Here is a 27,025-nt window from a genome sequence, read left to right as displayed (position 1 = left end):
TGGAACAGAAGGGGGCTCTTCTGGAATCACCTTGCTCTGTTTGCTGCTTCAGGCAGGGGTTTACTCTATGCTCACCCAAACAAAAACAAGACGACCAAGCAGCCTGCGAATTCTCCTGTATTTTCTTAAAGAAAGAGCAAAAGAAGCGGTCTCCAGTTGCTTCTTGAATTTGAGGACTTTTGAAGTGTGATCGCATTTATTCAGGGAGGCTGTTTAGTGGCATGAAGTGTACTGGGCTCTCTGTCTCCCTCCCTCCCTCCTCCCTCCCTCCTCCCTCCCTCCATTTCTCCCTTCATCCTTCCCTTCTCTCTGTGTATATGTGTGTGTGTGAGTCTGTATGTGTGTATATGTGTGAGTCTATGTGTGTGTATATGTGTGAGTCTGTATGTGTGTATATGTGTGAGTCAGTATATGTGTGTGTGTGTGTGTGTGTGAGTCTATATGTATGTGTGAGTGTATGTGTATAAGAGTGTGTGTGACTCCATCATGCCTGTCTCTGTTTTGTAACATGGTGTCATGTAGCTCAGGCTAGCCCCTAACTCACTGTATAGCTGAGGATTGTCATGTAGCTCAGGCTAGCCCCTAACTCACTGTATAGCTGAGGATGACCTTGAACTTCTGAACTTCCAAGGTTCCTACCTCTACCTACTAACCGACCTACTAAGTGCTACGTTAGAGACATATACCATCATGGTAGATTTGTGCAGCACTTGGGGATAGAACCTAGGGCTTCATGCATGCTGGCTTGGTAAGTGCTCTTCCAAGTGAGCTACATCCCAGCCCTCTCTGAAGCTCCTTTGAACTTTCTGGTTCCCAGAGATCAGGAAGGAAGTTGCTGGGTGGGGTGAATCCTAGTGGGGTACTTGGTTTTACAGTCACCATGAGTGACATTTCAAATGGAATGTAGGCACACACATGCACACACACAACACACACACACACACACACACACACACACACACATACCTGCCAGCCCTCGTGGGGAGTGGTTTTGTTCTTTAGCAGCGGTATGCCAAGCGTTTTCATTGGAGACCTAAAGAGAAATCAGTACTTCCAGCCGCTTCGGCAGCAAATAGATACCTTTGGGTTGTAGAACATCGCCTCGGCGCTTAAACTCCAGCCTTCCCGTGTCAGCATCTTTGTGACGTCAGCATCACAGAGGTCTAGTACCGTAGCCAACCAGCTCACATCCTCAAACAGGGAAACCAGCCAGCCAGCACTTATTTTTATATCAAAGGGGATTTCCACAGGGGAGAGGATTTTTCCTCCCCACGGAAGGCCATCGCCACCCCAGACGCACGTGTATTGAGCCGGGCTCTGAAGAGCCTTCTGAAAACATGAAGAAACCCGGATGTGGGCTTGCCCCGGCATGGCAGGAGGCAGCAGCTGAAGGGCGATTGTATTTCTGGACAGTGCAGAGCTGGTGTGGGCCGCCTTTCATGTATGCCTCCTGATCATGCAGGCTGCTGAGGGCCAGCATTTGCCTCTCTCTTCAAAGAAGCAGAGATAGGAGCATCATGGGGTCTGGGGAGGCAGCCCTCGCCCTTTAAAACAGCCTGCGGTGAGCAGGGCTTTTCTGGTCAGCCATGTTTTTCCTTGGCTTCAGTGCCTGCATTAGTAAATTTAGCCCCGCCACAGCCCGTGTTCTGGATAATGTGGCTCGGACCTGGCGCCACAGAGATGTTAAAATGGCAGAAGTGTGAGCTTGGCTCCTCCCCCAGGCTCAGCTCTGGGCCCATGGGCGTGGCTCCTCCCCAAACTCAGCCCCTTCCCGCTAACTTGGGTAGAGAGGGCCACGCACAGCCTCCGCCCTGCTGCCTCCCGCTTACGTGGAGAAGGTCACAGCCATGCTTAGGACAGCAATGACCTGCCAAGCTCTGCCCATCCGTAATCCCCGAGGAGTTTTGAGCTATGAGGCCGGTGACTGCCAGCCCACCCATGTAATCAGGTGGAGACCACAGAGTCCTTGCTGGATGCTGGAGTCGTCCCCGCCTCCTCTTATTGAGATGGTGTTTCTCTCTGTAGCCCAGGTTAGACCGAAGTCATGATCCTCCTGTCTTGGCCTCTTAAGTGTGCTGCAATTATGGGCATGTCCCACTATGTTTATCAAAATTCGCCCTTTTAAACTATAGAGGCCAATTTGGTTTTTTGTTTGTTTGTTTTAAAAATCACCCCTACAAGGCCATGCAACTTTTATTATCCCAAAGTCACTCCTTACCCCTTAGCTACCACTCCCTGTGTGTGTGTGCATGAGTGTGTGTACTTGCATGTGTGTTTCTGTGTATATACCTTAGGGTATGCATAGAGGTCTGAAGATTCTGTTTTTTCCTTTAGCCATGCAGATTGCAGATACAGATCTTTGGCAGCAAGCTCCTTTACCCACTGAGCCATCTCACTGGCCCCTTTAATGGTTTGGACATTTCTTTTCGACGGGATCATGCCACATGTGTTTCTTTCACTCAGTGTGCCTTTATTCATAATGTCGGGCACGTTAGTAGTCTGTTACTTTTCCTGGCTGAATAATATTCCATTGTTGGGCCATGCCAGCACGTACATCTGTTTGCCTGGACCCTCGGCTACCCTGGGCTGCAGTGTAAGGGGACTCAAATCCTGAGCACTCTTGCTGACGCTTGTTATTACCTTTGTGTATTACACTGATTTATTCACCAGGGGTGGCGTGTGCGTGTGTGGAGGTAAGAGGGCAACTTGCAGGGGTTAATTCTCTTTTTCCACCTTGTGGGTTTTGGGGGATTGAATTCATTTTTGTCAGGCTTGGCAGCAAGCTCTTTACCTTCTAAGCCACGTCAGCAACCCCATTGTCTGTCTTTTGTATTATAGTATGTGTGAAGCAGTCTGGACCCCTAAAAAAAAAAAAACCCAAACAACAATAACAACAACAAAACAAACCACCAAGTGAAGCCTCCACTTCGCTTCAGTCAGAACAACAATGTCATTATTAGTTTAAATCCCCCAGGCTGAGTCACACGCACAGTGGGTTTTAAACCCACTGGGCTGGTGGGAGAATTTTCTTGTGCGATGGCTAATAGACTTCCTCTTGGGCTCTGTAGTGGGGGGAGGGTCAGACCCCGGGACCCCGTTGCACACAAAGCTGAGGGGGAAACATTCAGAGCCACTGAGGAAAGCGTCTCACTGTGTGGCTCAGGCTTGCCTGACGTCACTGTTTTCCTGGCCCTTCTCAGGTGCCAGGTGATGGGTGTGTGCCAGCAAACTTGCCATATGCAACGCTTTAATAGGAAATACTTTCATGCAATATTTAAACACCCAGTAAATGTCAAAGGACCACAAAAACAATAAAAAGAATGTTTTATGTAAAGATAGTCACCGACCCAAACTTAGTCCGCCTTAAAGTCCCTGCCTGAAAGTTGATGCACTTAGATCCTGTCCCATGGATACTTTTGGTGTTGATTTTTAACTTTAGGAATTATTCCTTATGGACTGGGGATGTGGCTTTCTACAGCCACCTGACTAGCACTGCATGGCCCTGGGCTGTACACTCAGCATTCTGTGTATTCTGGAGGGAGGGATAGATGTTGGTCTTTATCTGTAGGTGAGATAACCCAGCCTCCGTCACCGAGCCTTTGGGGACTTGTTGGCTCTTTGAAAAGGCTGCCGTAGTTTTACATGTTCAGTTCCTCTCCAAGTACGGCAAGCATTTCATTTTCTTCGTACAGTGAACCCCGAGAGTCCAGCTGTGTGGTCCGTCTCGTGCTGACTTCCAGGTAGGGCACAAGGCAGCCACAGCCCAGAGTCTGGAGTTTAGCTACAGTACTGTCTAGAAAAATCCACTTCACAAGCAGCTTACCACAAAACTGATTCATTTCTTTTCCTCTCCGAGCTCTGGTTAACAAATGTTTCTGTAAAGAGGTGTATAATGAATAGTTGATGTGTCCTGAGCCATCCTGTTCAGTGTCAACTTCTCAGCTCTGGCCTAAAAGAATCCCTCAGACAATATGGAAATAAAGGAATATGGCTGTGTGCCAATAAAACTTTATTTATTAAAAAAAAGTCAGGGGCCAGATTTGGAGGTTAGCCAGTAAGTCTGGGGACTCCTGGTGTATTCTTGTTTTAGAAGCCAATATGGAGGGGAAAGGCCCTGGGAATGTTTAAAATTTGCCTGTGATGATAGAATCTGAGAGATGAGAGAGAGAAAAAAGTGGGGGGGGGGGCAAACTCTAAAGGAAGAAGAAACAGACAAAATAGAGATGAGCTGTTTCTTGGGAGCCGAGGAAGATAAAGATTTCCCCATTCTGTACCGAGTTGATGGTGTTCACTCATCCTAAGGGAGTGTGCACACTTGGATGGATGGTGAAGAAAGTGTGCACTCACTCGGATGGATGGTGAAGGGAGTGTGCACTCACTCGGATGGATGGTGAAGGGTTTGGGGACTCTCCCCTAACCTGTCTCTCTTCTCCTGCTTTGCTCCGGTCTTTCTCCCTGCCTGTGAACAACTCCCCCCCTTTTTTCCCTGAAGTTTGCTAAAGGGCCCAGAGGTAACTCCCATCAGCAAGGGATTCCAGAAACCTCTGAGACAGAAGCTGGTGTGTCGCAATAGTCCGCTCCGGAGTTCCTTCTCTCTCTCCCTGGAGCCCAGTGTGTTTCCATTACGGTTCTCCAGTGTGGCAGGGAGCATCCCAGGGTGGATTTAGGTGGGAATAAAAAAAAAAATCAGAATTTATGATTATGCAAAGAACTTCAGGTGACAAGGCGTGGGTCTAAGTAAAAGACAGAAGGGACCCCACATTCAGGACTTTGGGCATGGGAGCCTGGGTAGGATGCTTCGATAAACAGCCTTTTCACATAGCACTCTTCAGAGTGATGCTCTCTCTGAGAGCGCTTGCCCGCTGCGCTTGGAGCTCTGGGCTTGACCCCAGCCCTGGAGCAATAGTTCTGAGACAGAAGCTGTGTTTTAAGGATGTGTCTGCTCTCTTCAGAATCCGAAGTCCTGTTGAGAGGTCAAAGCCGCCATTGCTGAACTTGACCCTGGGGTGCTTCAGGGCATAGACCGTGCTAACGTTGACCGGTGTCCATGAGGACAAGAAGTGCAGGGACTTGTGTGACGTCCACTCTCAGTGATGTCTTTACTCAGAAGGAACCTGGGAAGGCTGATGTTAGGTCAGGGTCTTGCAGTATCTGTGACAATTGGGTGACCCAGCACGGGAAGCTAATTTTTTTTTTTTTAAATAAGTATTTAAAACATTTCTTTTTCTGTGCACGGTGTCTCACCTGAATGTGTAACCCGCAAACTGGGAAGTCATAGAATAGGAGGCGTGGCCTGGCTGGAGGCAGCCATCTTTGCTGTCACACCAAGATGGGGCGACAATCTATGGATCTGTCCATAGAAAGGCAGAGGCCTTTGCTTTGCGGGTCACTTTTCGGAGCCCTGCCTCCGAGCAGAGGATTGGAGAGCCAAGCCTTCAGCATGCCAAACTGTAACCCCCGTAACCCCGGGGAAACTGACAGAGGCTCAAAGTCTGGCCCCTCCTCGAATCTACCACGCAGTGGGTGGGATCTGTGACCCATGTTCTCTTAGGCTGCAGGGGCTTGCGGCTCAGGCTCGCGTTTGAGAGCTGCTGGCCCAGAGGAGTTATCCTGACCTGGGTTGGGCATCCAGGCCCAGTTGATTGTTTGTGGGGGGCAGCCCTGTATACCGGGGGACACTTAGCTATATCTCTGCTCTCTACTCGGAGATGCTAGAAGCATCCCTTGTCCCCAAGTCCCGATAACCCAGTTGTCGGCTGTCCCCTGCAGGGACACAGTTGCCCCTCGCTGAGAAGCGCTGAGCTGAGCTGAAGCAGACCCTCGCTGAGTGGCCTTTATCTCCAGCCTCCGCAGATCAGACTCTAGCCTCCCGTTCCTCTGAGCCGACACCGTGGCCCCCGGGCCTCATTACTTAAAAATAGTCACACCATTTAAACTTTCTAACAAAATTTTCCTCTGAGTAGAAGCTAAACATGGAAAATCTCAGCCCCAGGGACCAATGGTAACCTTCTCCTCAGAGCCTGGTTGCTCCGAGTGGGGATTTGGGTGGAAATCTTTGGCCTTCGTCAACTGTTAAGGTTGCTGCAGGGTTCTGAGTTCTTCCCGTGCACCTGGGCCTCCTCTCCCTGAGGAGCCAGGTGACAAGTCCCTGGGGCCCAGCTGTCTGTCCCTGCCAGGGCGTTAACCTGGAGTCTCTGCTTCGAGTTGGTGGTTTACTTTTCCAGGTGACCTGAGTGTGGGGAGACACAGGGCTGGGAATAGAGACTTCATGTTGGGATTCGAATGGGCTTGGTTCTGTTCTGCCTCTGGCACTAATCTGAATGGGAACTGTCAGGCAAGTTTCTCTACAAGTGAACCAGGCCCCGTGGGACCAGATGTAGGGTTCAGGGACACCCTTTATTATACACTGAAGCTTGAGGCCTGACACACACACACACACACACCCTAACAAGAAGGAAACTGGTTTAGTGGGTGCCTCCTGCACAAACATTAGCACCTGTGTTCAGATCACCAGCATCCGTGTCAGAGTGGGGTGTGGAGCATGTGTAACTTATGGGCAGATCCCCGGAGCTCACTAGCAGGCCAGCCTAGCCTCACTGGTGAGCTCAAGGTTGGTGAGCGACCTTATCAGGGAATAAGGTGGAGCATGATCAAGGAAGATGCCAAGTATCAGTCAACTTCAGGCTTCTACACACCTACACACAGGCACATACACTGCATGTGTGTACACACACACACACATATGCACACATGCACACACAGATACATATATTCTCTCTCTCCCTCCCTCCCTCTCCTCCTCCCCATCTCTCTCTGTCTCTCTGTCTCCCTCTCTCTCTCCTCAGTGGAAGGGATACTTTGCTCTGACCTTGCTTGGCCCCTCCCTGCATGGGTTAGTTCCAGCTTCCTGGAGCTGCTGTTTGTATGTTCAGGCACCAACCCCTTCTGCTCTCACAGGAAGCGTGCCACCCAGCGTCTGGGTCAGACATCCCAGGATAAGTCAGGCACCTTGGTTTTGTCTGTGGAGAGAGCCTTCATTTGTACCTTGTTGAACATCATTTATTCATTTATGAACTTGCTTCTCTACTAGTTCCTTGCTTGGAAGAAGGGAAAGAAGGGGAAGAAGGGAAAGAAGGGAAAGAAGGGGAAGAAGGGAAAGAAGGGGAAGAAGGGAAAAAAGGGGAAGAAGGGGAAGAAGGGAAAAAAGGGGAAGAAGGGGAAAGAAGGGAAAGAAGGGGAAGAAGGGGAAGAAGGGAAGGAAGGCGAAGAAGGGAAAGAAGGGGAAGAAGGGGAAAGAAGGGGAAGAAGGGAAAGAAGGGGAAGAAGGGAAAGAAGGGGAAGAAGCCAAAAAAGATGAAGAAGGGGAAGAAGGGAAAGAAGGGGAAGAAGCCAAAAAAGATGAAGAAGGGGAAGAAGGGAAAGAAGGGGAAGAAGCCAAAAAAGATGAAGAAGGGGAAGAAGGCAGGAAGTTTCTGCCCCCATAGCAGCTGCTGGTGAATTAAGATGGAATAGAAGAGTTTCTAACAGGAGGAACATGTTTCACTGGCCCGGGGCACACAGTGCACTTAAGCGGGCGTGGAGCCACTCACTTGGGAAGTGGAGGCAGGAGGATCTGGAAATCACAGCCAGCCTCACTTCAGTATAGAAAGCTCTGGGCTAACCTGACCTACATGAGACTCTTTCTCAAGATGAAAACAACCAAGAGAACCTATGGTATTTTTGGAGTTGGGTGTGATGGATCATACTTTGGTGTGAGGAAGAAAGATGGAGAGAATTTGACCTACTACTTGAGGGGTGAGCCGGAGGTCAAAGGTGGTGACAGTGGTTACTCCCAGGGTCCCACTCAGTGTGCCTAACAGTTTCCAATGCATCATGGTACCCCTGGTCTGGGGACATCACATTGAGAAGCGCTGGTGTAAGGAAAGACTGAGGAAGAGAGTTTCAGAGAGTCGTTCATTTTCCTTCCTTCTTTCCTCATTCGGTAAATAACTATTAAGCACCTACTATGTGTCAGCCTCCATGCTAGGGGCCAGAGGGACAGAAGACATGCCAACATTGACATGCTTATGTCTATATGACAACTTAGGACTTGCCAAACCCTCATCGACTATAGTTATCCCTGCCCACCCTTCCTGTCTGTCCCCATCAGTCATTTCTCTGTTGCTGTGACAAAATGCTATGACCAAAGCAACTTATAAATGAAAGCATAAAATTTGGGGTTCACCATTTCAGAGAGCAAGAGTCCATAGTGATTATGGTGGGGAACATAACACCAGGTAAGCATAGCACTGGAGGAGCTGGAGCTAATGTGTTGATCCACAAGCAGAAGGCAGAGAGAGAGAGAGAGAGAGGGAGAGAGAGAGAGAGAGAGAGAGAGAGGGAGAGGGAGAGGGAGAGGGAGAAGGAGACTGGAAGTGGTTTGAGCTTTTGAAACCTCAAGGTCGCTGGCCCCAGTGACATACAAGGTCACAACTCCCTCAAAGCTGATTCCCAGTGGCACACCTTCTCCAACAAGGCCACACCTTCCAATCCTTCCCAAACAGTTCCGCCAACTATTCAAGCAACTGAGTGCATTCTCACTCAGACTACCACAATACCCATAAGGTTGGGAGAGGCAGGTACAGTTTAGACAATAGAAATGACCACCGTGGAGAAAGGGCTGTGTCCGTACTATCCAATATAGCAGCCATTGCTGCACGCAGCTCACTGAAACTAAATTAATTCGTACTAAACACAACCTTAAACTCAGCTTCTTGGCCGTACAACCCACCCCTATTTCAAATACTCCATAGCCATGTGTGGCTACCCTGTTGAGCACCACAGATTAGATAGACCATAGCCATCATTCTAGAATGTTCCATTGGCCCAGTAGGCTGAGGTGCTTGGCTGACCATGGTCCCATTGGCTGGCTTGAGTCAGAGCCTGACAGGGTCCCTGGTATCCCGAGCACATCACAAATGAAACTCTTCTGGTTGTAGGGCCTCATGTGTTCTGTGGTGACTCCACAATAGGCTCATGTTCCAGGCCAGCCTCTCACTGCTCTGTTTGCTGCTGACCTTGTCCCTAGGGCTAAAATTCCAAGTCCCGAGCTCTGGGATGAGTCTCTTGCCCAGCAATAGCCGAGACCCAGATAAAAAACTCCTAAGGGATGTTTTGCTCTTCTCCAGTTATGGAACTGACAGTCTTCGATGTCTGGAGCTGGATGTAACTCTTGGGTATAGCATTATTTTTAACCTGCGTTTACATAGGCCCCACATAACAGAGAGAGCCACGTCTCTGAGAGGCCGCGTGGATCATTTAAACCATAGACTCCTCCCCCTGGAGCCTTGAACCCGGTACATGGCTCTTAGTTTCTTCTGTAGTCTTTCTTTGCCTGAGCAGTCAGAGGGCAAGGTTGGGGCAGGCAAAAAAAGGCAGAGGTGGGGGAGTTGCTTTCTGCAAAGCCCAATGAGCCTAGCGGAATCCCCAGATCCCAAATAGTGGAAGGACAGACTGACTCCCATGAGGTGGCCTCTGGCCACCACATGGCTCTCTTCAATGCATCCTCTCGCTCGATAAATAATATTAAATAATAAAAACATCAAGGACATGGTGAAGTTCTTTTCAGTGACTCTATTGTCTACTTGATAAAAATCATTCCCAACTGTACCTTTGTCTCTGAAATATTTAGCTTATATGTGAGATTTATGAGGCAGAAGTTAGAGTCCCAATCTGGTCCTTAACTAATTGATGTATGGAAAATTCAATGTATGGAAAATTTAAACACCCCGATTATCGATTGACAAGACTCTCAACTGTGTACGTAACCCACAGCTACTTTAGGAAATAACTTGGACGGGTGCCTGTGAGATGGATCATTGAGTAAAGGCGATTGCGGTCAAGCTCAGTGATGTGGGTTTGATTCCCAGGACCCACATGGTGAAAGACAAGAACTGACCCACTCTATCTGAGTGTGGTAGAGTGTTCGAGCACGTGTGCCCACACACACGCGCTGAGAAAGTGAGCAATCACACTGATAAGCTGGACACGTGACTCAGTGGTTCAGCACTGTGCTAATGTGCACAAGACCTGGGTTCATTCTCAAACACTAGGAAAATTAAAATATAAAACAGCTCCCTAAGTATGCTGAACTTTTTGGTGAGGCCATACCTAAACTGAGGTCAGTTTGAACTGAAATCGGGTGTCTAAGTCGGCTGTGATAACTTCGAGCCAGAGTTGGAGAGCTTGCGTCAATCTTGCTACATTCTGTTGGGTCCGAAGAATATAAAAGAATCGCCTCAAATATACAAACTGTTTAATTCAGACATGACTGATGGGTTTCATGATCTTTGATGTGTATAATGCATCCCGGTCTTGACTGAGTCTAAGATATCATTTTAATGAGGGCCTTGGCTTCATGTCACCCAATTAAAGCCAAATCCTGAGGAAGTGTTTAGGTTATTTGAGGGTGCTGAATTCCCTCATTGTATCCGTGAACAGTGATCAGAGATTTCAGCAAGGATTCGAGTTGGATTTTTTTTTTTTACTTGCTTTTTAAAAATGTATGTGTGTAGAAGTACAGCTGTGTGCCCGTATGAGCTTATGCGCACCACATGTAAGCGGGTATCCATGGAGGCCAGAAGAGGGCGCAGTTACCCCCGAAACTGGAGTCCAGGCAGTACTGAACAACCACCACGGGTGTTGAGAGTCAAACCCAGCTCTTCCGCAAGAGCAGTAAGTGATATTAACCCCTGAGCCATTTCTCCGTCCCTGTAAAGATCTTTTGGAGGGATCAAGTGTGCTAAGATAATATGCCTATTCACTATGTTGATTGTCACATCTGTGACTTAAGTTTAAGTTTGCCGTCACAGTCGTGGACAGTGATAAGCTGTGAATGTCTTGAGCAGTGTGGTACCAAACAGAACATGTATCCAGGTTCTGCCGAGAAGCTTCTTAGCCACTGCTCCGGTGTGGCTGGCTTTCAGTACATTACGTGTATTCTAGGTCGTTGTGGTCTTTATCCGGTAGTTATGTTTTGTTTTTTATTTTAAGATTTACTATGTATACAGTGTTCTGCCTGCTCGTATGCCAGCAGGGCAGAGGAGGGCACCAGATCTCGTTATATACAGCAATGAGCCACCATGTGGTTGCTGGGAATTGAACTCAGGACCTCTGGAAGAGCAGTCAGCGCTCTTAACCACCAAACCATCTCTCCAGCCCCCTACCCAGTCGACTTTTGAGACAGAATCTCACAGTATAGCCCAGGCTGACCTTAAACGCATGGTCCTCCTGTCTCAGCCTCTCCAGTCTTAGGATTACATCCACGCACCCCCCCACACCTTTTCTGTCTTTGTAAATGGTTGGTAAGGCTGTAGATTGCTTGGGGGGCGGGCCACACCTTCCCCAGATGCTTTTAACTGTTACTACGTTCTGGCTCCCAACCTAGGATTTGCCCAGGGTTACAGGCAAATACCCTGCCCTACCCCAGGCCGGAAACCACTCAGTATAACACCCGCCCACAGGCCGGTTCCTTTCTCCTTTTACTTTCTACTACACTGCCCTTCTCAGTTGTATAGTCCAGGACAGAGGCACATCAGGGTGCATCTTCCTTACACATGGCCCATGGTGAACCGGTTAGGAGGGACAGAATTACAGCGTGCGTCCGGGGGATAGAGCGGGCAGGAGGTCATTTCTACCAAGCAAACTGAAATTGGATTCAACTTAGGTAAAATTTAGGCTGGGTCTTTTTTTGAAGTTGAATGGATTAGGTAATGTATCAGCTCCCCTGACGCCCGTGCTGGCCCAGAGAGGAGCTAGTACAAACGTCAGGTGCCTCCTTGTTCCAGAAAAGTTGGAAATGCTTGCAGGACAGACACAGGTTAAGATTGTCTTTTTATTCTTCCCAACCCTGTACCTGTGCCTTCTGGGATGACTGACTGTGGGTGCTGTCTCCTCACCTCCCCTAAGCCTCAGCCTCTCCCTCCCCCTCCCTCCCTCCCTCCCTTCCTCCCTCCCTCCCTATCTCCCCCCTCTCTCTTTGTGTGTGTGTGTGTGTGTGTGTGTGTGTGTGTGTGTGTGTGTGTGTCTGCATGCATTGAAGACAGGCAGGCTCTTCTAGGACACTGAAGTCAAACTCGGCTTTGCTGAGCTTCTCCTTTCCCAACTGTCTGGGGACCTTGTTTAGCTGGAAAGAGAAGCCCCTGGTCCCCGAAGTCCCGGGGGCTTGGAGTGGATCCCAGCAGGGGCTTCACGCATCTATTTTTAACAAGATCCCCAGGCGCTTTTCTAGCAAGCAGACTCTGACAACTTTGAACTCAGGGACAGGACAGGCTTGGGGCAGCTTTGTCCAGTCACTAGGCTCATGGTTAGTGGTTTCTCTGGGCCTCTGCTCTCTTCCCTTGACCTTTAAGGTACGTGGGATGGCAATCAGATTTGGTGTTTATCCAAATGCCTGGCACACAGCAAGCCCTATAGCTATGAATTCAACCATGACTAGATTATTAAATAATAGCTGATGAATTAATAGCATGGTTGTCAATAGACTAGTAGACACAGCAAATGTGTAAAAATCAACAAGTGTCGATTTGACTACAAATACAACATAGATACGGTTATCTTTCAAATTCACGGATATATGTCTATATTACATTATAAACATAACCATACCATGACAGCAAGTTGTTATAACATAAATGTTAATGTCATGATAACATTGAGGTGGGGGTGTAGCTCAGTGGGTAGAGCACTTGTCTGGCGGGGTGAGGTGGTCCGTACATCTAAACCTTCAGGAGGATCCAGAGTTCAGCATCACCCTTGGCTAGACAGTGAGTTTGAGGCCAGCCTGGGCTACATGAGACCTGTCAAAAAAAATATTAAGAGTCTAATGATGTTTGTGGCAGAAATACTGGGGGCCGAGTGTCTACACTGTGAAACTTTGGCTCTTTGTAATGTTCCTTAACAGTAAGAGTAAAGAAGAGACAAAGTTGGGACTTTGTGGTTAAGAGGGCAGATTGCCTGTGTCCTATTCCTGGAATCCATATCGACTGTTGCCTTCAACTCCAGCTCCAGGGGATTCAGTGACCTCTTCTGGACTCCATGGGCATATATGTGTGTGTGTGTGTGTGTGTGTATGTGTGTGTGTGTATATATATATATATATATATATATATATATATATATATATATATATATATATATATATTCTCCCTCAAAAGAATCTCAGAGAGAGAGAGAAAGAGAGATTGAGAGAGAGGGAGGGAGGGAGGGAGAGAGAGAGAGAGAGAGAGAGAGAGAGAGAGAGAGAGAGAGAGGGAGATTAGCCATCAGCTCAGCACAAACCAGTGGGCATGGGATGTTCCATCCCTTGGCTGACCCTGACTGAACCCAGGCTGCCCCCTGCCTTGGGCTCCAGGCGGGGCAGCAGACCCAGGGCTTGCCTCAGCAGGAAACTGGCCTCTAGATGCAATAGGCCCCGTTGTTTGAAACCTTCTCAGTCAGATAGTTCTCTCCCCTGTCAGCTGGCCCCTCGCGCAGGGGTGTTATGACAATGGTCGCCCTGGCAACCGCAGGACGGCCTTAGGCTTCTGGTTGCAGCGGATTTCATTATCCTGGCGGATTTGACAGCCTTGGCTGCCCAGCCAGGGATCCTGCCTGTCCTGCCCAGGCTGTACCTTGGGAAAGGACTCAGGGTTTCATTTCTGGAGGTCTGGTGGCCGTTTCCAGTGATGTGCGTTTGTTTAAATGCCAGGGAACACAGGCGGAGAACCGCTGCTTCGAGCACACGGGGCTGGTGGGGGTGTGGTGGTGGGGAGGCGTAACCATGGAAACCAGTAAACAAGATCATCTGTGATAAGGACATGGGTGTGTGTGCTCGTGCGTGCGTGTGAGTGTGTGTGTGTGTATGTGTGTGTGTGTGTGTGTTTGCGTGTGCTCTTGTAACTGGGTGGGCCTAGTCTGGAAGGGAGAACTCCGCAGGGTGGAGGGTCATGTAGCTTCCAGATGGTAGGAGCAAAGTCAGACCCTGTGGTTTCAGACAGAGGCTGCAGGAATGGAATGTTCAGCCCGGTGAGCAGTTCTGTGCTGCCTGCAGGCTGGGCTGGCTGCATGTAGCTGTCCCGCATGTACCACGGGATGGGAAACGAGTCCCAGTACAGGCTGGCTGGGAAGTTCACACAGGCCTAGAGGATCCAGGGCACACCCCTCGCCAGTGTTCCCTGCACCCTCCCTAGTTTTCCAGACTCCTCTTTTTATTTTTTTGAGAAGTGCCCAGAAGCGATGGCTTTGTTCAGGAGCAAACCAACCCCCCTGTGTGTTTCCTACAGGTCTCTGCAGTTTGTCTTAGTTTAGATTCGAGTGAAAAGTTTCCTGCTTCCCATTAGGGATTTCAGACATGGTTATTTTTAGAGCTGTCACATGTCTTGGCTTTTAATTTGTGTGTGTGTGTGTGTGTGTGTGTGTGTGCTGTTAAACGTACCATCATGCTAATGCGGAATGCAGTAATAAAGTGCGGGGGATGCTTGGTTGGAGTCCGGGCCTGTAGACAATTTCTATTTGTTGTGTGAGGTGCCAGGCTGCCCTCTGGTGTGCAGATGGAGAATTGCACCGGAGGATCCCTGCACATCGTAGCCAGGCTTGGACAGGTGCCTGTGACTCTTGCAGCGCTACAGAGGGTGGGGTGCACTTGGACCAGCCTTGCTGTAATTTGAAGGTGGACCCTTTACACTAGTTTTCCCACATTAGCTCTGCGAGGACTTGAATTGAGGATGACCTAAAATTCAACTAGGCCACCAGGTAGGATGAGGCCACTGGGCGGGGCGAATCCACCAGAGGCTCCTACCATGGGTCTGTTTCAGTGGAGAGGCGAGGAGAGGAGGCCCTGAGAGTAAGCATTAGGTGCCCCGAGTTCGGATCCCTGCCCTGCCATTTCTGTGTGACTTTGGCATGGGAGTCCAGCACCCCAGCCTTCATTTCTTCATTTGCAATACAAGTCCCAATAATGGGACCCTGCATCAGCGTGCCGACACGTTCAAAAGAAGACACATATCAGGAACCATTTAAAAACTAATTTAGCGATGTTGAAGGATTTAGTTACTATTACAGTGGGGGTTTTGTTTATTTGTTTGTTTGTTTTGTTTTTTTCTTTTTGCCTACACGGCTCAAACGTAGGACCTCGTACGAGCTGTAGGGACATGACGTAGTGCTCTTCCATACACTTAAAATTAGGAGCTGATAGTCACCCCAAGGCTAAATTATTGCTTTGCACACCCTCTGTGGGGCAGATTTTTGTGCGACATTTTTTTGTGGGCAGTTCTTTCATAAAATACGATTTAAAAAAAAGTCAGTAGAAAATGAAATGGACAGAGTAAGGCTGGCCTAGAAAACAATCAAACTCAGCGGACGCTTAATGACTCTTGCCAGATAGCTGGGTGCCTCTAAATGCTCCCATCCCGGGGCCTATCTGAAGGGGCGTGGCTCCTGGCTTCAGAATCTGTCAGTCAGGAAGAGCCCCGCCCACCCCACGCAGGGGTGTGGTCTAATAAGCTTTGTGCTCCCGTGAGGGCAGGAAGGAGAAGCCTTGCAAGCCGGACACTCGACACTCGTGCCTTTACTGTTCCGTGGTAATGTGTTCTTGCTGTGTAAGAAGCCGATACATAAGATTTGCACGGATGCCCAGGCTGACCCTCGGCTCTCTTCTCGCTTGGCTCTGACCATGTGGTCTGGAAAGATGGCTCTGCAGATACGGAAACTCTCTGCTCTCTCGTTCCCAGCCTCCACATGCCGGCTATTGGTGACTCCAGCTCCAGGAGGCCTTATGCCCTCTTCCGGCTGCTTCAGGACTTCTGGATACATCTGATGCACACACTCCCGTGCCGGCAGCACCTTCATAGAGATAAAATAAATCAGTGTGTTAGATGAAGAAAATTACACTCTCAAGCCAGGCATCACTACACACGCCTGTAATCCCCAAACTCAGGAAGCTGAAGCAGGAGGGTCAAGAATTTAAGTCCAGCTTGGTCTTAGTAGTAAGATCGTGTCTGAACACACATGCACACACACAGAGACTCCCATATGTACACATGTACACACATGCACGCGTACACACACACACGTGCACCACATACACACTCTCAGAGTCTGAGAGCCCCTTTGTACTGATTGTTATCTGGGCTGTCTCCCATGTTAGTAGGACGATCATAAATCTGCAAAGACCTTCTGTATCCCCAAATCAATGAGAACAGTCACGGAGGACAGTCAGCGTATCTAAGTTTCCGTACGTGTGTGTGCTGTGCATGGTACGTGTGCCTCACACGTTTGTGGGCACATGTGGATGGGGGTTACACATGCACGTGGAGGCCAGAGGATGCTGTGGAGGGACTTCTCTCTCCGCTTTACGGAGGCAGTCCGCCAAACCAGAGCTCGCCCACACAGCTGACCCGCTTGCCCTGGGGAATCCTCTGTCTTCAACTCCCGAGAGCTGGGATTCTAGGCAGGCACCCAGGTTTTATGTGAGCCATGGGGGTCCAAACTTCCGGTCTCTGGCCTGGACAACAAGCGAGACTAAAAGACAAAACAAAACTGGCTGCATGAGTGTGCCCTGTGCACACACCTGGGTGGTAGGTGTCTTAGAAGAGAGGATTCGGGGAACCTAGATGTTGGGACCATGTGTCTGGATAGTAACACAGTGACAGGACTTGCCGAAGGGGAATGTCCTCCACGCCCTGCCCTTGTCTCCAGGTTCCCGTTCACAGCTCGCGACCCACTATTCTAGCATGTTCCGAAGGCAAACGTAGACGTTAGACTGCTGTGCGTTCCCCGCAGTGCCTGCAGGGGGCGCACATCAGTACAGAGGCGGAGACAGAACAGCCGCCAACACCAATATCGACAAGGGGAACCTGCTCTCACTTCCCACGCCTCTGGAGGCGCGTTCTGTATGTCACGCAGGGGTTCGTGGTGCTGAGGATGGAACCTGGGTCCGCACACGGGCTAAGTGGGCACCCCTGCTGTCCTGACCTATGCCCCCAGCCTCCCTTTTTCCTTTTCTTCTTGATTCCAAAATTTTAGTTTTCATTTTTATTTGATGTGTATGGGTGGGTGTTCTATCTCCACGTAGGTCTATGCACCATATGTGTGCAATGTCTGGAGGGACCAGAAAAGGGCTTCTGGAACTTTCTCCACCTCAATATGGACAAATGTTCATGCAACTGGGGTATGCAGGTGTAACCATTCTAATATTACTGCTGATGAGCTATAAGGAAGTTATATTAAAGTGATTATATATGTGCATATATATGATGTCACCGTTTATTAAAGATGAAAGCAGGTGTGCATAGTAATGAGATGTGTGTGTTTACTTATTTTTACACGAATAACTAAGCCTTGACTGAGCATCTGGTATTGGACACTGCAGGGTGTGTCGGGGGAGTCTGCCCAGTTTCTTAGAGCCGATTCGTATTTTGGGTTTTTAATTTTCAGTGCCGAGAACAACGCTTTGCGTAAGAACGGAGCACAAGCTGGTAGAGACATACCAAGGACCACTTCTGAAAGGCAGAGTTTGTGATTTTTAAAAATGAGATAAAGACCCAAGACAACAACTCAAACAGTGTGTTTTGCCTTCTGTTGTTGGTTTTTATCGACGCCTTCTCACATGATGGCTCCAGGGCTGTAGTAATCTGACACTCGCACACCGAGGAGCCACAAGAGGAAGACATTAGAAGTCTCTCGTTCTCTGCAATTATACCACGATGGTTCTCTAAGTGCAGAGAACCTCGGACGTACAGTGAGATGCCGCTGTCCCCACGCAGTGGTCTCAGTGCGAGCTGAGGGGGGCTGAGCAAGGTTCACTGCTGTTGGTGTGACAGCACGCTCAGGATAAAGTGCACTTGTGTGTCCAGACCAAGGCTGCAGAGAATTCACAGGGGTGACACTCCTGAGCTTGGTTAGGAGCACCTGAGAGTCTTACCTGTTAGATTTTGAATTAATTTTTGGCCGTTGTGCATTCAGAAATGTTTACCCTCCCGCAAAGTTCCGGACCCCGAGTTCAGTCATGTGCGACTCATTGCCCCAGGAGCTGGGGTCTGGGGTTCCTGTGTATGGCTGCTTCACGGTGATGGTGATAAGTGTGGCAGTGGGTTCCCTGGGTGTTGGCAGTTCTTTGCTCTTGCTGGCAGAACTGTAAAACAATATCCTTGGTCACAGTTACTTTTCAAAAGACGGGTGCCATTGGATGAGTTTCTAGACATGGAATCGTTGGGGGAAAGCATCCATGCGGGGTTAAAGTGGTGTCTGTCACCACACAGAGCAGCTGACTTCCCTGTAACCACCACAGCAGGACACCAAGGACTGTCTGCCCACCTTCACCAACACAGCGAGAATGTGGGTGGCATCTTAGTTCCTTGTTGTGGTGCCGTAACAAGATACCAGAAGCCAGGCACTTTATAAAGAAAATAAATGTGCTTGGCTTACGATTCTGCCTGCTGGAAGGTCCAGACAGCCTGCTGCTCTGTAACCTGGTGGAGGAGGGGTGGAATGGCTGCCTGTAGCGGGAGCAAGCATCTTAACCACCCACTTCCAAGGGAACTAGGCTGGCCTTTTGAGAACTGTGGTAATCCCTTCTAAGGGTGGTACCGCCGTCTGATTCTCGTCTGGGCATCACCTCCCACCTCCCAGATTTGTCCGCTGCAGGCCAAGTTCACAGGAACCGTTTCAGAGGGAGGAGGCTGGATCTCATTGTGGCGCAAACCGTTTTTACCATAGAGTTAGCTGGGGTTGGTGGATGATATCAGGGCTTCTCACCCCTGCTCCCCAGGGCAGCACCTCTGAGATGTGTCCTTGTCTCTGCAGAGCAAGCTGGTGAAGTACTTCAGCCGACAGTTGTCCTGTAAGAAGAAGGTGGCCCTGCAGGAACGCAATGCCGAACTGGACGGCTTCCCCCAGCTCCGCCACTGGTTCCGGATCGTGGACGTGCGAAAGGAAGTCCTGGAGGTGACTGTGCCAGCCCTGTCCCCTGCCCCCCATGACCCTTATGGGCCAGAGACCACATTCTTCACTGCTTCCTCGATGACAGGGTTTGGGATATATCCAGTACAGACCCTGGCACTCAGTAGGCCTTCAGTATGTGCTGGATGAAGGCTTACAGGATCTCAGATATATCTGAGAGGGGCTGTTAAGGGAGAAGTTCTGGAGTCAGGACTTTGTTCAGCTCAGCCACTTAGAGTCACTTTGAGCCACCACATCGATTATGGACTTTTTGCTCAGTGTTTGTGCTGATGGGGCAGCCATGGGCTCCTGAGCTCACGGAGCACTGAGACTGGAATTCATGCGTGGGACCAAGGATCTGGATTTTGAATGTATTTAATGTAGATTACTGTGACCAGTGCCGCCATATTAGATCTCAGAGACTCAGGATAATGGGTAAGGCCTGCATTTAATCCTTAGAACCCACACACAACAGCTGAGTGGGAAAGCATGCAATTGTTACAGTAGGGTGGGGAGGCAGAGACAAGTGGATCCTTGGTGTTCACCAGCTAGTGTAGCGTGTATACACACACACATACACACACACACAGACACACATATAGACACAGATACACATATAGACACAGACACACATATAGACACAGACACACATATAGACACAGACACACATTTACACACAGACACACATATAGACACAGACACACATTTACACACAGACACACATATTCATACAGACACATATATACACAGAGACACATATATACACACAGGCACATATATATATACAGACACATATATACACACAGACACACACACAAACACACACACAGACCCACATACATACACAGACACATATACACACAGACACAAATATACACACAGACACACACACACAGACACATACATAGACACAGACATGTATACACAAAGGCACATACACAAGCACACACATATACACAGACACATACATACACATACACACAGACACACACATACACATAGACACATAGACACACAGATACATAGACACACAGATACGCACACAGACACAAACATGCACACACACACACACACACACACACACACACCAGCACTGTGTGAACCTCTGCACCCCCAGTTTCACTCCCAGGATGGCCAGAATGCCTGGAGCAGTGTGTTCTTACAATATCTTTGGAGAGAATGAGAAAGGCAGGTTTTAGTTTTCTTTCCAATCAGTTGCTGTGAGGAAAACAAATTGGGGGGGGTGTTGGGGTTGATTGGCTTATGATTCCAGGTCACACACCCCATCACTGCCAGAAGTCAGGGAGTGAAATGAATCAGCCAGTAACACTCACTGTTGAGCAGAGATAGAATGAATGAATTTGAGACAGTGTTTGGCTTACTTTCTCCTTTTTTTGTAGTCTGGTATCTTAAGCCTAGGGAGTGGTGCCACCCATAGTGGGCAGGACTTCCCACCTTAACTAATTAACCAGGACACCCCCCCCCACACACACACATAGACTTGCCCATAGACCAAACTGATCTAGACAATCCTTGATTGAGACTCTCTCCGTAGGTGACTCTGGATTGTGCCCAGTTGACAGTTAAACTAAGCATAATGATACATTTTAACTGCACGGTTGGGGGGTACTTCTTAAAGGCTTTGGGGTTATATAAGCATGTATTTACCAAGAGCCCCTTGTAGGGCAGGTAAGGCAGAGATAAGTCTTCTAGAGAGGGGCTGAGAAGTGTGGTCTTCAAACTATCTGTTGGGCAGACAGCTTTTGTTTGACTGATGAGATCTAATCTTCAAAGTTTTATTTTGACCCAGTGTCTTAAAACCTATTTTTTAGAGACTCAAGAGCTCTGGTTTTAAAGCTATAAGTACTGATTATATAGATGAGAATCCTTTTCTGATATGATGAACCACAGCTGGCAGCCCCTTTGGTCCCCAAGGCTCCCCACTTTGGAGCTCATTGTCTCTAGGCAAGGGATTCCGAGATTTCTCCAGTGAGGTGTGAAGGCTCCCTGCCTGCAGTTCCCATGCCTGTCCAGCAGAGGACGCTCTCATAAAGGAGCTATGGAGACAGCTGTGAGACATGCCCTGGGTTCGAATGCTGTGTCCATCACTCTTGCTGTGTGACTTGGGCTAAGGGTTTAACTTATCTGTGCTGTGGTGTCCTGGTCTGCAGGCAATGGCAACCATTTTTGCTGAGGATACAGTTCAGTGGTAGAATCCTTACCTGGAATGTGTGAGAGTCTAATTCACTTCCCCAATAAAACACAATTATGCACACAGACACATGCACATACACACATATACACATACACTCACACAGTACACATATTACACACATTCACAATACACATGCACGCTTAGCCACAAGCATCCATGCTTACCTCTGGACGCCCCTCCCCCCAAATCCACATGTACACGTACACTCACAAACTTACACAAACATTTGCACATACACATACACACACTCTCACATACATGTACAGATGCACATACACGTACACACATGCTTTCACTTTCACATGATCTCGTGGCATTATAAAAAAGTCTGTATTGAATCCTGAAAACATTGTCCCAACTGAGATTATCTTACCAAAGCATCTACAATTTTTTAAAAAGATTTATTTATTTATTTTATGTATGTGAGTACACTGTAGCTGTCTTCAGACACACAGCAGAAGAGGGCACCAGATCCCATTACAGATGGTCGTGAGCCACCATGTGGTTGCTGGAAATTGAACTCAGGACCTCTGGAAGAGCAGTCAGTGCTCTAACCACTGCACCATCCCTCCAGCCCTCAAATTTCCTTTTTTTTTTTTTTTTTTTTTTTTTTTTTTTTTTTTTGTTGTTGTTAAGGGTTTCTTCACCTTTCAGCCATAAATGTATGAGCCTGAGCATTAGGGTGACCTGACCTCCCCCCCCACTTCTGAGTAATCTGACCACACACACAGACACACACACACACACACACACACATACACACTTCCAGATAATCTTACCACACATGTGTGCTTGCACACACACAAACACACATTTCAGGGTCATCTGACCATACATGAATGCTTGCAAACACACACACACTTTGAAGTCATAGTGTTAAAATATACAGTTGGGTCCTACAGAGGGCTTTAGATTGTACATTTGTCCTACTGACCACCAACTGTCAACTCCACAGTCTAAATCACCTGAAAAAAATCAGAACCGAGTAATTGTGTTTATCAGGATAGCCTTGGCCACATCTGAGGGAGATTGACTTGATTGCTAAATGATGCAGGAGAGCCCAGCCCACTGTGGGCGGTGCCATCCCTAGGCAGACAGGCCTGGACTGTAGTGAGCCAGAGAAACAGCAGCACCCTCAGTGGAGAATGTGACCCGGAAGTGTAAGCCTCATAAACCCTCCCTCCCAAGCTGATTTGGGTCAGAGAGTTTTGTCAGAGCATCTGAGATCAAACTAGAACAGCCTCGTTCTAACCATTCACCCTGGCATGTCCAGCAGAAGAAGGCTTACCTACAATGTGTTCCTACTTGTCTCTAGGTGATCCAGCTGCTACCTCCCGTCCCTGTCCTGACTTCACAGTCACTGTCTGGGTGTTGGCTTTGCCCTGCAGCTTTTTTGGGGGGTGGGTGTTGAGTGTGAAAAATGGAATTTGTGAAATTTATAGATGCTGCTTTCTGTGAATCTGTGTTATTGTAATACATAGTCATGGCCACAAGAGGGCAGAAGGAGACCACTTTATCGCCTATGGATCAACACCCATACATAGATTTAAAAGCCTTATTAAATAATAACATACTATGAATGTGTAAAGTCCTTGGCTACCATAGGCACTATGAATGAAGACTCCTATATGCATATGTGGAGACATTTGGAAGCGAGTAAAAATCAAAGCTTGAATTTTTTGTTAGTGTTGAGACTCATTTAGGACATTAAGGAGAGGACGGTTTGCAGGGCAGAGAAAGGGCCACCTGTACAACACATCGCAACCTGGGAACCCCACTTCTGTCTCCAGCTCCTTTCTTCAGAGAGCTCCTTTTCTCTGTTCTGCACTGTTCCCCAGCCTTACCACACAGCCTCACGGTGCTCAGTAATTTTCAAGATTCATTTCCAGCCCCAAGATACCCATGGGTCTTCTTAGGTTCTTAAAAGCCGCATATGACCCCCAGACCCTGTAAGCGCATCAGCAGGGAAGCCAAGAGTGGAGGCCAGCCAACGAGACCCGGCTTTATGGCTAGCTGGCTTGTTCTGAGTCCCCCCTGGCCAAATTCAGCTGAACCATCTGCTCACAGAAGTATGAAGCAGGGTCTGTCTCTCCCGGGTTTCAGAGCTGGACTGTTGGTCACCTCCTGACCGAGCACCTACACTCAGCAACTCCATTTTATACGTGAGAAGAGCCAGGCCCAGGGAAATTAAATGACTTGTCTAAGTGGCACGTGGGAGACTCAACCCCAAATTCAGCCGTTTTTTTTTTTTTTTTTGTTTAGTGGAGCATCTTTCACCCGGTACCAATAGAGGGCAGCAGCGTGGAGGCTCCCTGCTGTTCCCGTCTGCAGTTCTCCAAAGTGCCACAAGAGGGCGGTAGAGAGACACCACTCCATTCCCTTGGGCAGGGCGCTGGGGTTCATGTCCAGCTGACTGCCTTTGTCCCCTCCTCTAGGAGATATCCCCTGACCAGCTGAGCTTGGAGGACCTCCTAGAGATGACCGATGAGCAGGTGTGCGAGACCGTGGAGAAGTATGGAGCCAACCAGGAAGAGTGCGCCCGGCTCAACGCCTCACTCTCCTGCCTCAGGAATGTGCACAAATCAGGTGAGCAGTCCAGGAGGTCAGGATTGTCCCCCGCGCCCCAGCTGGTCGGCCACTGCCCTTCCAGCTTCCTGTGTAGGCCAGCATGGAAGAGAGTGCGTTCTGGATACCAAAGCCGACTTGGGGACGGCTGTGAGAAGCGGAAGTAGGCGGGGCCTGAACCCCACCCTGCAGAGGATGGCTCAGTGTGGGTCCTGGATAATTATGGCCCAGATGTGGGAATCTTGGATGTACAAGGGAGGCTAACATCTTTCCCCTATGAGACGCTCAGAAGCGGCTTCGTGTGCTGAATGGCATTTCTGGTTATTTCTATGGACAAACATTCTTTGTAATAGAAATCAGGTTGTAACTGCGCCGGGGACCTGAAGTTGTGATTTTTCTATACTCTCTAGGCACACTCCTTCCACGTTAACGAGTACACATTGCTCACCCTCCACCCCCTTGCTCTCGCTCTCTCTCCATTCGAGGGATAAGATTACTTCCTCCTAAGTTAAGTTCTGTGGCCTCCTCCTTATTATTTTATGATCTAAACATGTCACCATTTCCACCTGGCTCGTTCCAATCAGTTGCTCAAAGCCGTGACGCACGGTTATAGCTGTAGCTTAGTTAATTGGTGGAGTGGGATACCGGAGACCCTGCCTCAAAAGAAAAATGACGGAGACCCGTGGTGCGAGCGGATCATTAACTGTATGTGGCTGAAGCTTGTGCTCTCTGTTCCTGGGCTCCCTACACATTCTTACAAATATCGGCACTGTCGCTTCTCACCACACGGTGGCGCCGTCGACCACAGGTCTGGCGGGATCTGTTAATTCCTACTCTGGTTAGTCAGTATGCAACCCACAATTATCATTTACGGAGTGACTGTTAATATGCCAGGAGGGCGGGGGACCCGGCAGTGAACCAGACAGAACAGGTTTCCAGCGTGCAGGCCTCACGACTTCAGCTCCATTTTGAGAACCCACGTTAAGAACAAGACAGTTTTCGGTGGCTTAGGTTGGTCATCTGGGGCCAGGGAGGCATGACTAACCGATACCTGAGGCCTGCTGGTCAGGGAGCCCTGTTTCCCCAGCCAGTTCCAGTTAGCGAGGGAGCCAGCATCAAAATAAACAAATAAAACAAAATAAACAAATAAAAAACAAGAACCCCCACAGACAAGGTGGGTCCCACCGAAGGGATTGGCTGACTCTGGTCTCCACACGGACGTGTAGACACGTTTATGCGTACCGCCTTCCAATTTGCACCAAATCCCACTGTGACCCCGGGAATAGCTTCCTGCCCAGGAATGTGTTTGCTTCTCCTTGTGGCTGTGTTCGAACTCAGCTCCACTACCCCACCCCACACAGGACACTGAGGGGTTGTAAACTGTGGCCTGAAAAAGCAACAGTCTACAGGTAGGATGGACAGCGGAGGGTCCGGTGTGCTGACTGCTCTTGCAGAGGATCCTGGCCGGCTCCCCAGCACCCACATGGTGGCTCTCAACTACCAGTAACTCCAGCTCCAGGGGATCTGATGTTCTGGTCTCTACAGATCCCGGTACAGATACACATACAAGTCATATGCTCAGAGAGAAATGAGGGTGGGGCTGGGCATGCGTGCACACACACATTCCAAAGTACACATTTTACACCTCTTAGTCTCAGCACTGGAGAGGGTGGAGCAGCTGAATCTCTTGAGTTTGAGGCCAGCCTCGTCTACCTAGCAAGCTGAGCACCCAGGGCTACCTAGTGAGACTCTACCTCAAAAAACGAAACCCAACTAAACAACAAAACTAATCTTAAAAAGGGAAAAAAAAGCAACAACAACAACAACAAAAACCCAACACTACCGACATGCTGCTAGATCCACTCCGCCTCAGGTCCTTCTTGAGTTCCCATGGCAACAGCGTGCTATTTCCCCGATTCTTGTGAGTCAGGACTTGGATTTGGAACGCCGGTGGTTATGAGTTGCTGTTCTGCCCAACTCTTGTGGCACAGACCAAGGTTGTACCATTCCTCTTGGGGAATAATCACCACCGGCTGGGGTTTCCTTACCACCGGCCTCCTTCTGTGGTACCCAAGGGTAACTATGTCATGACATCTTAATTTTTGCCTATCATTGGGCACCCCTCCCCCCATAAGACGGAGCACCCTCTGTCTGTTATCTGCTCCCAGGGGGAAAGTTAATATCTAGTAAACAGTAAGCGTTTAATATGTGACTTGGATATCCTCTTTCCCTCGCCTGGCCCATGACAACCCAGCAGGGGCTTGAAGCGTCTCTCTCTCTCCAGACTGAAGACACCTAAGGGGTTGCCCCTGCTTGGACTTGGGTTCTTACTTCCTTTCAAGCGCCAACATGTATACTTTAGAATTACTTGTATGTTTGTGTATGTGTCTGTATGTATGCGTCTGTGTGAGTGGATGTGTCACCTGTGTGGTGCCCAGGGCTCAGAGGAAGGTGTCAATCACACGCCTCCCTCCTTCTCCACATGTTTGTTCCCAGAGGCAGGGTCTCTCGGAAGCTGGGACTCACGAGGTTGGAGCCAGCCGCCCTTCTGTCTCTGCTTTCCTCAGGACTGGGGTTCTAGGCGTGTGCCTGACGCCTGGCTTGTTGCATGGAAGCCAGGACCTGAACTCCAGTCCTCCTAATTCTGGCAAACACTCCGGCAAGTCATCTGACAGCCCCTAAAATCTTGATGAACCCCAGCTTGCAGGACCCCAGGTGAGGTGTGGGCATCTTGTCTCAGGTTTGTCCCCTCTGTCCAGTGCTCTCTGTCCCTCCCCACTTACATCCTCACACCCAAAGCCTCCCCCAACCCTAGAGACCCTTTCTGGACCCCACAGACGAAGCTGACTCCTGACCTTTGACCCCTGGAATGCCCTGTACATCAGGGACTCCCAAGGACTGTACTGTAGAGCCCTCCCCACCTTTCCTACCTCTTCTGGTCTTTGAAGCAGGACCTTCCCGCTCTTGGTCCCGGGCGTCCTGACCAGGTCGAATTAATTTATCTGTGTTGGAGAAAGTACCCGGAGAGCCGCATGCTGTGCCTGCCGTACACCTTCACTAGGGGGCAGCATCTAGTCAAACACCATGGCTCCTTTCTGTTTTAACACTGTGCCCTTAACAATTGTAACTACTTCCCGAAGCCTTGGGTCTGGATGGTCTAATTGTTTCCCACCTTCTGTGTAACTAAAAAGTCTAGTCTCAAACCAGTAAGCTGACGCTCCTCCCTCCCAGTGACTTTAAAGCCCCACAGGGAGCAATCTGGACCCTTTGCTCTGTCTCCTGCTGGCTGGA

General features: G+C 49.1%; 1 protein-coding gene across 1 annotated transcript in view; it reads left to right on the top strand.

Annotated features, from left to right (window-relative positions):
* KSR2 (kinase suppressor of ras 2) overlaps positions 1–27,025 on the top strand; it is a gene marked incomplete at both ends in the record, with an annotated part of 327,481 nt that overhangs the window by 59,208 nt on the left and 241,248 nt on the right. The window contains 2 exons of the mRNA XM_080941337.1: positions 18,820–18,960; positions 23,605–23,755. Coding sequence (XP_080797463.1) covers positions 18,820–18,960; positions 23,605–23,755 — 292 coding nt within the window. The remainder of the gene's footprint in view (positions 1–18,819; positions 18,961–23,604; positions 23,756–27,025) is intronic.

The sequence above is a fragment of the Micromys minutus genome (genome assembly GCF_963924665.1).
Source record: "Micromys minutus genome assembly, chromosome: 29".
In the NCBI taxonomy this organism is placed as follows: domain Eukaryota; kingdom Metazoa; phylum Chordata; class Mammalia; order Rodentia; family Muridae; genus Micromys; species Micromys minutus.
The sequence above is the reverse complement of the archived record's forward strand: the minus strand, read 5'-3'. Positions and strand labels throughout refer to the sequence as shown.